General features: G+C 42.6%; 2 protein-coding genes across 2 annotated transcripts in view; one reads left to right on the top strand and one right to left on the bottom strand.

Moving 5' to 3' along the window:
- The window catches only part of NEU2 (neuraminidase 2), a 34740-nt gene that overhangs the window by 7888 nt on the left and 13771 nt on the right, over positions 1 to 13081 (bottom strand).
- The window catches only part of NGEF (neuronal guanine nucleotide exchange factor), a 50357-nt gene continuing 43012 nt past the window's right edge, over positions 5737 to 13081 (top strand). Inside the window, exon 1 of the mRNA XM_069791892.1 lies at positions 5737 to 5989. Within this exon, the coding sequence (XP_069647993.1) occupies positions 5959 to 5989 (31 nt within the window). The 5' untranslated portion in view covers positions 5737 to 5958. The remainder of the gene's footprint in view (positions 5990 to 13081) is intronic.

Raw genomic sequence — 13081 nt, 5'->3', positions numbered from 1 at the left:
ACAGCACACATCTATTTAGTCCGGTAAATCACTCTAAATGTAAAGTCAGAAAGGAGAGTCATCAGCAAGACCTGTCAAACAATAAATTTAAACTAAAACATTCAGAATTCAAAACTGAAAAGGCACAAAACTGGAATCACTTTAATCCAGCAGCCAGTTGGATTAAACTTTTTAACTACACTAGAAACAGAAAGTTTTTCTGTGGTAAAAACTTCATACCACACTTACAAGGGGATTTTTCAGCCTCCCAGGTCAGTATATGCTTACCTAAACAATTGATCAAGTTCTGCTTTTAAAATGATGTGTCTCAGCCTAGCAGTAGCTCCCATGCCTTGAAGTGCAGGTTTTCTTAGCACTAGAGAAGAATTACATGAAGCAGCAGCATTTTTCTTAGCATATGTTTGGTGGAGGAATACACAAGTTACACTTGTACTTGAACCTACAAAATGTTGTATTTACCTTTTGAGTTCCTAGCAATGTCCACTGTTACAAAAAAGTTGTTTTTTGTTTTTTTTTTAAAAGAAAGAAAAAAAAAAGAAAAATAAATACCTCTTGCACTCTGTGTCTCCTGGAAGTCACGTCAAAGGGAAAAAAACAAACCCCAAAAAGCACTCCTATTGGGTTAGACAAAAGGGAGGCTCACCACAGTCTTACCAACTAGTCTCCAACCTGCAAAATTTATATTGGCAACAATGTCAGCTGTCTCAGATCCCCAAGAGAAGCTAGCAGCTGACACGTATACACAAGCTGACATTTAAATAGCAAACCTGTTTTGCATATAAGGGGAGGTTCCACTTGAGCTGGACAAGCACTAGGGAAAGACTATTATTATCATAGTAATTAAACAGCATATTTCTACCTGCATAGATTGACAGCACTGTGGAACAGCTGTTGTTTCTAGTGGTTATACAGTTCAGCATGCTGTCTTATTTCTTGGCCCTCTTGTCCCCTTGCACTGAGGAGGGGAAAGTTCCTCTGGTCCCAGCATGTGGACTCCCAGTGCTTCCTCTCAGAGTGCTCCTGAGCTCTGGGAAAGTATGCCAAAAGAATCCAGAAAATGGTTATAACCAGCAGGTGACAGTGCTGTGATAATCTGACATATTCATCTGCCAGCTCCATGTACCTCCAATCGACCAGCATGCTGTTCCTGGATGAAGAAATGGGTTAACACAAGAGTCCCCAGGCAGTGATACAGGAATAACATGCTGGTGTATGCAGATGCAGCTCCCAGCAGCCTCTGTGGAGGTGTTACTAGGGCTAAACTATCCCAGCAGCTGCAGTCAATGAACAGATGGGGAGAGTCAGGCAGAGGAACAGAGGGGAGAGTATGAGCCTAGAGTCCCAGCTGAGGAAGAAGAGGACAGCATCACCCCTTCTCCCAGCTGTGCCCTGGCTGGCTTAGAGGCAGCACCTACAGCTGCTGGGAGTACCCAAGCAAATGATTTCATGACTATCTTGTGCTACTGATCTGATGTGCTGCTGTCAGAGATGACCTTTCCTATCCCATTCCTTGCTGTTTCTCTTGCTTTCCCCTCTTCTCTACTGTGTTTTCATTGCTGCCATTAATGCTTCTGGTCTTTGAAGTGAGCTGAAAAAATGAAAATAACTGTCCTGCAAATACATCTTGCTAGTAATGAAAAAGGAGGAAGAGAAGTCTCCTTATTTGATGGCAGTTCTGATTGATCTGTGCAAGCCAAACAGGGAGTTGCAAAGGTGTGGATTTACAACCACTCAACCAACCTACCAAATTAATGTAATGTATCTGTATTACTATCTTTCCTCTCTCTTGAGCAGCCCTGTATTCCTTCTTGTGCCAGCACTGGTGCTCATCTTACCTTGGCAAGCCATCAGAGGATGTCAGTCTGGCAGAAAACTAATCCAGAAGAAAAAAAAAAATAGTTTTCTGCTAGGTCATTGTCCTGGACTGCGTCAGCAAGAGTCAAACAGCAGGATCTTCAGTAGGAGAGGGAGTAGGAGCATGAAGCTGTTGACAGGAGGAGCAGACTCACCTCTCTGACTGGCAGCTAGCCATTAGATCAAATTAGCTGTATCATAAAACCACACCCCATGTTTATGGACCTTGCCTAACTGGGCAAGTAAAGTATTCCCTTAACTGAGACACACAAGAGAAGCCTAAGGGCATTTGTATCTCACTGCTTTACCTGGAATCAAACAATAGCCAATGTGAAGGAAAAGTCCCTCCAGAGACAATGGCATTGACATCCACAAGATAATAACTTTTAACAGTAACTCCTGGAGAAAATCCAGAGTCAAGTAAAACAGAAGCAATTAAGGAAGGAAGAGAGGCACCGAAGAGGCTGCTACAGCGCAGTCTGCCAGAAAGCCAGGCATGAACGATTACTTTGTGGATTTCTTCACCTTTCTTCTGCTCCCTGGCTAAAAGCAGTGTTACTCAGGTGGTATCCTGTTTGTTTAATAGAAATCACCTTGCCCAGCTGCAGCTTAAAACTGGTCGGCCATTTCTTCTCAGAGTGGGAAGTTCCAAATGTGGCTTGCTATGGTGGCAATGGTTCCCTGTTCTACACTGGCAGCATGCACATGGCAGAGTGGGCCATGCCTCTGGCCACCTCCCATCTCCCCTTATCATCTCTTCCTCCCCATGCAAGGCCCCCATCTTCCTCTGCAGCGAGCTGCGATGCCCTGCCTTCAGCCCACTCCCCAGTGCAGGTATCGGACATGGCTGTGTAGAGGGTAACAGCCTAGAATGGCTAAAACTACTCCCAAAATGAAGAATACACTGCTTAGTCCTGCTGTGAGGTTCACCCGGGTGAACCCCAGTGCCTGTTCAGGACAACCACACAGTCAACACACGGGTACCCTGCCGTACTTCCCCTGCATGGCCACTGCCAAGCACTGCCAGCGTCCAGGCCTCCAGCAACTGCTCTTCAGACACTAGCCCATACTGCTGTCCTCTATCTGCAAAAAAGCCTCCTTCCTGATAAAAGTGCTTTTTCCAAACAACATGTTGTGTACTGCAACTATTTTACAAAACTATTCCTTGCTAACAATCAAAAATGGATGTCTCAGTGTAGACATGCTAGGTTTGATTCTCTCTTTCCTTTCAGTGTAAATCAAAATCAGTGTCACCAGTGAAGTTTAAAATGGGTATAGGTCTGAGGAGAATCAAGCTCTTTACTTCTATTGTTCCATGCTTATTTCATTGCCTTTATATCTGATTGTTGTAATGAAAACGTTTTTAAAAAGGTTAAAAAATGCAAATGGGCTGTGTGGGTGCATTAATAAGAGGATATAAAAATAATGCAGAAGATAATATAATGACAGAATACTGAACAATGGAGCATTTGCATTTGGAGGACCATGTTCAATTTCGGGTGCCACCTCTTAGGAAAGATATAGCAATAGTTGCAAATGAAGGCTAAGAAAAAGAATTCACAAGCTAATACTCGTGAGCATATGTGAAAAGAAATCAGTAGGAAAATAAGAGAGGTTGCATTTAATGAGTGATACCTAGTCCATTAAAAATTATCAATGTATATTTCCCTTGCAAAATGTTCAAACCTGAATCCATTGATTCCTTGCCCTATTAGAAAGGCACACCCAGCTCAGGTAATTCAGTATTTTTGCTATGCTGTACAGTGTAGCAGCTGTCATCAGGCAGCAATATTTAAAATCGAGGGCTTCTATGGAGTCAGGCCACGCGAGAGAGCAATTACATGATTTTGCAAATTTTCAGTTAAAACACTATGGGCTTCTCTCCAGACTTTAGGGAATATGGTGTCATTTGTGCAGAATGTAAAACCCATAGACCTGGGGTCTGACCGAAAGCCCTGCTCTGTTGTGGGGGGGGGGGGCAAAGTAATAATAATAATGAATTTAACATGCAAATGCTAATGGCAGAGCTCTTTGGGAAACAGGATTCACTGGACCAGGAAATATCCACCGTTTTCTTTTAATTTCAATTCTAGTTAAGGAAATGAGCCTTTGTGCACATTTGAAACCAGCACCTCACTATCCTTATCTGCTGTAAGAGCAACAGGTATGAGGAGCAGGTACTCTTTGGGTTTGTACCATTTCACACTCCATTGTCTCCAGTTAAGTTACTTTTGATTTCCATCAGGAGGAGTAAGCAAAAGAATCGTGCTGTCTGTGTTTCTTTCCCAGTAAATAACAGCCTTTTACAACTTATTTCCTCTTCTCATGGAAAGAATTGGGCAAAATCAAAAAAATATTCCCTCAACCCAAAGGGCAACAACATCACCCCATAGCGGACCTGTAAGCCTTCTCACACTCCATGGTGAGTTGTGTGTTTGTCACAGGGAAGCTTCTTTACTCTGTGAGAGACAACATCCAATGAACAGCCTGCCTATGATACACAACACCATTTTTCCATTTACTTTGCCCTTTTGGAACAGAAAAAAAAATAATTTATTTTTGTAACAAAATGAATGGCACAGTCTATGGGAAGCAAAGGAAGAAAGGTGGTGAGATTTACATGCAAAAATGGGATTGTATAAGCAGGATTTTTTTAGCCCTCAAAATAGCAACACTGGGAAGGAGTCACTGGAGCAATTTAATGACTGGAAAATGCAATAAAACCGGAGTCCCTTGCTTCACGTACTCTGCCAGCGCTGGGACACTCAGATAAGCAAGTCTGAAGCACAAGGCTATCTAGATTCACCCTGGAGTGACTCTTGCAACAGATAGAAGCCCAAATTCCAGTGCATCCCTCATTTCCGTGTCCTGCTAGCTCACAGACCAGGAGTACATAGGCCTGATGGTGACCTTGATTAATCATTACAGGATTAATTGCTGACAGCCCTCTGTGCCCAGGCCAGGCCCTCTGCTGATGTAAAGGGACACTGACACTGGTGACCATGAAGCTATGATGACTGACCTCGTATTAACCAAAGCTTTACTCAATGAACATTTGGCCTTCCACAGAGTAGGCTGGGCATACAGCTGCATTTTTGAAGGAATAGGGTAATGTTGTGGCCAATCAAAATATTTTGAGATGAACAAGGCACTTGGCAAGTTCAGTGAACTTAAAAAAGAAAAAAATCAAGGGAAAGACTAGCATCAACTTCAGCAGGCAATATGATGCTTTTTGTAAGAGTCATTCAAACTACAGGCTTTAAAATATCACGTGAGTTATACAAGGACGAGGGAAAACTTCTCTCCTAAGTATAGCAGCACATAGGTATCTACAGGAATTACAGGCTTATTTGTCTTCCTTTGAAGCATTGGGCCCTAAGCTGCCTGCAGAAAAGGGACATTCAAATAATAGCAAGCAAGCCCAGTGGAGAGAACAGCATATGTAAGCACAACCTGAATAAGAAATCGAAGTACTTCAAGGGTGAAAATTATAACAGGCATTTGGATGAACAGATACAAAAAGCCTTAAAATAAAACCAGGCTGGCTCTGCTATCTCCACCCAAGTGCCCAGGTATGTGAACACACATGAAATTAAAAAAAGGCAGCCTAAAAATACTCATAAACATTTAGGTCTTTTCATCTCAAATGGCTGTAAATAAAGTAAAGCAAGAGCAGTTTCTCAGCCAGTGGGCCTTAAAAATGTAAGCAAATACCATTTACTGTTTCCACTTATTTGAGTTTGCAGATTTGGACCAAAGTTTCACCCAGTTGTTAAAGATTTATATGGAAGGTTTAACAATGCCCTGTCATTAAGCCTATGGCACAAGCAGTGCAAAGGACGTTCAGGGCATGTTTGTACTAACTTATCTGGGTAAAGGGAAAGCTGATCCTTTAAATTATGTTTGCTGTGACTCTGGAAACTGAGCAAACAAAGTCTGAGGGAAACTTCACTCTCAAGCAGAACTGACAGAAGGTACGAGGACCGAAGGACAGGGATCTTCTGTAGGACACACCTGCCTCAGGATTCACAACTGAATTGCAAATCTCTAACAACCTGGGGAGTTTAGTCCAGACTTGTTGGACATACCTCATCCCGATGGCAAATGAGAGACTGGTTCAGGCCCAGATTGTCAGGTGAGTAAAATCCTACTCTGGGGGGATGCTGGAAGAGGAATGGTCTGAGGAAGAAACCTCAGGCCACAAACAAAGGCACAAATCCAGTGCCTGAGAAAGAACCGACTTTGCTCTACAAGCAAAGTCACACTGAAGGAGTCCTGTGCAACCCAGAAAGAGCACAGCCTTGACACTGTTGAAATACTGGCTGACAGAAAGGAGAGACACCATTGGCACAGCTTGACAGGCATGAAAACCACCACAGGGAGGAAGCCTAGTCAGAGAGGAGACCCAGCCTGCACAGAACGGGCATTAATGTGACAAACTGAACAGCAAACATCCCCAAAACCAACCAAGCAACCAAACTATGTGCCTTTTTCCAGGGGCAGGGCAAGTTGTGATTTTTCCTGGCAAATGTTTAGGTGTGATCTTGCTTTAAAAAAAATATATATAAATAAAATAAAGACATGAAATATGAAAAGCAGCCTGTTTTCCTCCTAACACCAGGCTGATCCTTCCCCTTAGACGATCTTTCCTTTCACTCTCCGGAGACCAATTGCTGTGTATCCAGTGTAGCTGTGAACTCTGTCCCAGCAATTATGTATATTTTAAAATGCACAAAGTAAACAGGGACTCAGATTTCATAAGAACAAACTAGCTTTTGAGATATTGAACTATTGACGGATTCAACCGTTATAGTGAAGCTGCCACTTGCAGACCTAGTAGAGACTAGGAAATTGCACTAAAATAATGAAAAAAATTTAAAACCTTTTACCTTTTTGCTGAACCTGCAAAAAGGACTAATCGGCTGCCATTCATTGTAAGAGATGGACATAAGTTTTATTCAGATCTGGTTTTCTCCAGACTGGAATTGGGACTGATAAATCCAATCCACTTTAAGACCAACTGTAAATACAGGAGTATGTGTGAAACACCACAGTAATTACCAGAAAAGAAGAGCCCAGAGATAAAGAACCCATTGTCCCACACTGCTATAATTTGGAGACTACATTTGCAAGACAATGTAAAATACTTTAACTACATAATTACCATTATCTGTCCCTGAGTATATTGCCAATGCCTGGGGTTTTCACTCAAATTTTCCTTTTGGAAGTAGCTTGTTCTATGATTTCTATAGGCAATTATCATTTTTCCCACAACAGTGCCAGAAGGCAATATTTCGTATTTCCAAGCAGCATCCCATGGAAGCAGCCCCATTAGATCTAAAATAAGAAAAACTGACAAGACTCAGTAAAACCTGAAACAATCTATAAACCTCATCTCCTCCCCGTGTTCTCTTTCCTAGCCAAAATAATATTTGAAACAGATTGTCTATGAAAAAGCAGGTCTAGCAGGTTACTCAATCCGCAAAACATGGACTTTGCTGTTCCAAAAGGGAGTAATTCCTGAAACAAGGACCTCTTCTTAGGAGAAACTGCAGCCAGCTCAAATAAAACTTAGGAAGAGCAACAGGGACACTGAGGAACTAGAAAGCTAGACAAAATGCCTGCTTTTCACTTGGGGACAGAAATGTAGGAAATATCAAATGAAAAATAACCAAAACAGAGAGAATGCCCAAATTGGTTGATTTTTTTCTTTAATTACAGTATTGTCCAGATCTCTTTTGAATCCCTCAGGCTATCTCATGTCATGCTCCTGTACTTACACCGAGTTCCTGCTCAAGTAACTCAGAAGAAAAAAGACAGTGGAAGAAATATAGGAGTATTCATAAACTACAGTATACCACTCCCAGTCTAGAGATGGGGAACTAAGACCCAGAAAAATCCCTAACGTGCTCAAGATTGCCCAGGGAACTGCAGCAGAGCTGAGAAATGACATCTGCTCTCACAGGACCCGATTCAGTGCCACAGCCATGAGATTCACTACCTTCATCCCAGCCTTCCTCTTCCTGTGCTTAAAAACTGGGGATGAAGAGGAGGGTAACCACTGCTGTTAGAAGGAAAGGTCTGAAAGGAAAGGTTTGCCAATCTTTCACAGCACTTGGGCAAAGTGAGCTACAGAGTTATGTTTGAGGACACCATGTCACTTGTTTGACAAAAAAATGGAGACTTACTGTGGATGCACATGCAGCCAGAGAGCACTGCATGTGTTTCTGTTTTTCTACAGTGCAATGCTGTCTAGCCCTGTAGCTGGCAAACTAGAGGCAAGTGGGGGGGGCTTCTGGATGTGATTGCCTAAGCCCTGAGCTAGTACCCCAGTACTAGGACAGAAGAGACTGCTCTGCATTGAGAGCTGCAGTCCTGCAAGCTTCCTTTCCTGCCAGGGTCCTCTGCTGGGGTTAAAAAGAGCCCTTCTGGAGGGGAAGTTTCCATGACTGATGCTGTTTGCTGCACAGTTTCCAGCATTGTCTATCAAATATTCTTCCTGAGTTACTAAAGACATCTGCAATCAGAGTTACAGGCTATAATAGTATCAGCTTATGTCAGGTTTGAAATTAGCTGAAATTAGCTTGATGCAGTTGACAAGGATAGCCTGGCACAGCAGCACTCCAAACCTGCCTGGCTTTTCAAACCAGTAGAAACCAGTCTAACAGGGTTCTGATGTCTTACTGACTTCTGGCTCCCTTGCAGCTACAAATTTGCAAGCAGATTCAGCAAACAGGCACTCCTTGGACCCTCCACCCAATAACCACTGAGGGAGGAAAAACTGAGAGCTCTACTATTCCTTGATCAACAAAATCAGCTGCATTCTTTTCCTGCTTCTGTATGGAAGCTTTCAAATAAAAACCCCTTTGAGTTCTTGCCTCTCTGCAGTTCAAATAACCACCCATGCTCATTTCTTCCATAACAAGTGTCTCATACACAACCAGCAAATCTAGAAATAGAAGTGGATATCATTATATTTTTCCCCAAGACCAGCACAGGTATTGCCTGCCCTAGGGACACTGGGCCTGAGTCTGTCTTGAAAAGCTTCAACCAAGACATCGGCTAACGTCCTCTTCTAAGTATCCTGGCATTACTAAACCTCTCTGCTTTCAGCAAGGCATTATGCCCAGGACATTATTTCTCATACTGTGTTCTTGAATAAACCATTTCATCACAGACTAAACTTTCTATACCCGAGTCCTTTATTTTAAGTGTAAGCTTTATGTTGCATATTCTTTCCATGGCTAGAAAGCTTCACATGTTCCAAACAGAAGAGAACAAGCAAAAAGGACCAAGGACTCACAACTCGCATATGCAACCCTGTAGAACAGGAGAGGTTGCCAGGCAGACCGCTGAGGGCCGCCTTGTATACTTGCGTAGTACACTGGTATCTTATGCTTTGAAGCTATGTCCTGTGATTTGCAACTAGCCCTGAGTTGACAGCCATGTACTTCCCCCAGCCTAGGAGATGCAGTGACTTGTTTTTTAATTATTCACTTACCTTCCATGGATAAGCCTGGAAAACCTCATGAGTTTTAGACCACAGCTACTTAGCAACAATTTCACTAGCATCTTCTAAGCAGAAATAAGGAATGTGACGGCATCAGGGGCAACGACATATCATAACCAGCAGGAAGAAGGAAAGGGGGTTCCTCTACATGCAGGAGTTCTTGTCAGTATAGAGAGATGTGTCAGTGATGTCAGAGGAAAAGGATGAGTTTTAGACATTTTACTTCTCAGGACTCTCAAAATCTTCAAGCAAGAATGTACTTTCACCATTGCATGTGCACTAGTTTAAGGAAGGGAATAAAAAAAAGGTCAGGTTTTTGTTTAATTAGTTTCAAGAGCTTATAATGAAAACCAGAGGGCTTGCAGATTTCCACTTCTACTCTTCTGTAGGCTTTAAAAATTAGATTGATTCCCCCTACACACCCGGAAAGCACGTGTGTGTTTAGATATGCATATATCTGTGTACATATACACACATGTAGAGCAGCTTCAGAGGGGGAATTCTTTAACATTTTAGCTATAGCCCACAGTTATGTCTACTACATGAGACCCAGGGAATGAAGCATGGAATGCAATGGGATTGGAGGGCTGGACCACTCTAAGATACATGGATTGAGCGGAGATGACAATTATTAGTGGCATACGAGAAAGCACACCTTTTAATAATTATTTTTGAATCGTAAAGAATCAGTAAACAGTCAAAAAGATAAATTGTGCTGGCAGCAGAAAAATATGCAGTTATTCAGTGTTATTAATTAAGTATAAATTGATATAGATGAGTTAATTAACACAAAGTAGCTGCTATAAATACTCCATGTTTCATGCAGAGAGAATGGTGTGAAGGCATGTATCCTCTTCTGTTAAGTGTAAGTAACCATTTATAGGACACACTCATTTTATGTCTATGTTTACACATGTATGCTTACCTCTGCCCGTAAAAGGTCCCACAATGCCAGACTTAATTCTGGAAACATGTTTAGATCTAGCAAGGCCATTTGAGTAATTTTTAGCCATTTCAAATGTACTGGTTTCTCTCTCCAAGCCCCATTCACTTGGTCTCACAGTGTCTAAAGAACATGGCTTTGGAGGCTATATTAAATTAATCCAATGTATTTATTTTTAGTCTCTGAAGTGTTCCTAAAACAGGTTCTCTGTAACATAGGTGCAAGACATAAAGGTTTTATTGTCACAAGCATGTAATGAACTGTGTAATTCTCTCTTGGTTTTTCTTGCTATAAATAAGGTACCATCACTAAATCACGGCAGTAAAACCATCCTGTTACCTTTCTCACCTGAAAGACTATCTCGAAATTGGAGTGGTTCTATTAGGACTGGTGATAGAATTCAATCTTGTTTACAAAATAAGTACAAAATGTTTGTTTTCTGGAAACATGTGAGGTCAAACAATTTGATATGCTTTCAGCCAACATCCCCAAACGTATTGTCTACTTTTCTCTGGCTTCTGCTCTGAACCTCTGTGGTCTGTGTCTCACTTTCTGGTCAGTCTGTTCTCATGCTCCTCCTGTTTTTCTCCATTGCTGTGCCTTAATCAAATAATAACTTGGCCTTGCACCTAAATAGTTCAAATTCCTTTGTGAAATGTCCTGTACCTTGCTTTGGACAGCGACATATGCTAAACTGTCTCTTGCCACCACCTAAAAGAAAGGGTCAGGATTGTTAACACTTCCAAGGAGGGTTATCCCAACCAGTAACAATGAAAACATAAATATACATATAGTCAGGCACCACAGTGCCCTGAGGGTTTTAGGTTAGGGTGTTACCATGCCCAGCTGCCTGTGCATCCTTCTGCTGGAAGTTAATACCCCTGTAGCAGGGGTGGCTCAACAGGACACATGACAGTGCCTCACTCACACTGGCTTTAAGTCTGTGCATTAGCTTAAACCACTGATGAGGCTAAATGAATTCATAGCTACATCTGCTGAGAGCTAAATCTGCCAGAGCCTAGGGCTGAGTCTGTGGGTGTTACTATTCCCCTGACTCAGACAGAAATATCTCCCGATGCAAATGCAGGCCTGAGCCTGTGTGGAGGCCCAGTGCCTTCAGCAGGGCCCACCCGCGCGTGGCACTCCTTAAGGGACTGGCACCCATGTGAGCAAGAACGGCAGCTGATGAGTAAGGCCTGCTGCTGGATTTTGGACTGTGCCCCATCCCGACAGAGCTGGTTTCACCTCATTATGATGCAGAGTGAAATAGTTTAGAGATGGCATTCCACTCCACTTAAAACCAAGGAAGAGAGGGAAAAAAATCAATGCCTCATACACGAGCAGGGATGTAATGGGGGAATGATGGTGGTGGGAGGCAGAAATTTATTATCAGTTTGCACAAGACTTTCAAAATAATTAAAGCATTTTAGAAAGAAGCTGGTAAGATGCAGCAAAATCTGCGTTTGCATGTACATTCAGATTGTATTTAAAGAAGAAATATTAAAGGAGCCATGTTAACTGTGAGGGCTTGAAGACAAAATATTGACTTAAAAGAGCTCCACCTGGTTCATGAAATGTATATGAAAGGTGCATCCCTACATTCAGTGTGCAAAACCTTCCAGAGGAGTCATGATAGGGCTTACACTTGAAACACCTTCAACACATAAAGATTATATGACCTTCTGCCTTTCTACAGCATAAAAACCCTACAGCCAAGACAGTAATTTCTGCATTGAGCCCCAAAATTTTCCACTGAGCTATACATAATTTAAAGGGGCATCTAGTCATGGATGGATTTAAGGTGATGGCAAAACTAACACACTACTAAATAACTCAGTGTAGGGGTTCATTGCCCTCTATGCTGAAAGCACCTGCCTGCCTTCTGCTGGGACACAATCCTTGCATATTTTGTGTGGCCACTCAGGCACATAAATACTGTTATCTTGTCCCTGGTGGTGGTAGGGACATGTTACACAATCAGACAAGGGCAATTCATCTTCTGTGACTGTATGGCCTATATAGAACAACCATACAGTCAAGTTGTATTCATACCTATTATTTCCTGCTTTGAAACATCCCTGAGTTGCACAGCTGGAGATTTCAGCCTGTCTCTAATATTAATTAAGCAATCTTCATTACCCTTCCAGACTAGGCAACAGCATTGTATAACATTGGCAAATTGAGCATTTTTCATTTCAAAAGCATTAAGTGTACTTTAAGTATATACCTTCTTACTACAGTACATAACACTTTTCAGTCAGACAATACCCTTCCCCATTTTAAAGGGGAATTAGGAAGTTAATGAAGCACTGGATCCACCAGCAAGCAGAGCCACTAGTCTCATGCTACTGCGCCCCTTCTATTGCAGGGAAGGCTGAGTGCAGGGACCCAGCTAAGTCCCACGCAAATGATTGCCTCATGGTGGTGGAAGGGAGCGCGTGGAAGAAATCCTCCCAGAGACAGAGGCTATCAGCTCAGGGCCAATACCACGCATAACAAAATAGCTCATTACTCAGGGCGCAAATTAACCAGGGGCAGCAAAGTGGCCATGATCCAGCTGCCTGCTCTGCTGTGCTGGAAACCTGGAAAACTGCTGCTGAGAGAGGGGTCAGGGCATGTGGAGCAGCAGGTTCGGTGGTGAAAGGAGGTGGCTCTTCCCAGCAGCTAAGGCACTGCTTGCACCCCTCCTGCTTCAGCAACAGCTGAGGCAGCCAGCCTGACTTTCCACGGCTGCCAGCCCCCAGCAGCTCCCTCTGCTACCAGTGCCCACCGGG

This window comes from Haliaeetus albicilla, chromosome 9 (genome assembly GCF_947461875.1).
Source record: "Haliaeetus albicilla chromosome 9, bHalAlb1.1, whole genome shotgun sequence".
Lineage (NCBI taxonomy): Eukaryota > Metazoa > Chordata > Aves > Accipitriformes > Accipitridae > Haliaeetus > Haliaeetus albicilla.
The sequence above is the reverse complement of the archived record's forward strand: the minus strand, read 5'-3'. Positions and strand labels throughout refer to the sequence as shown.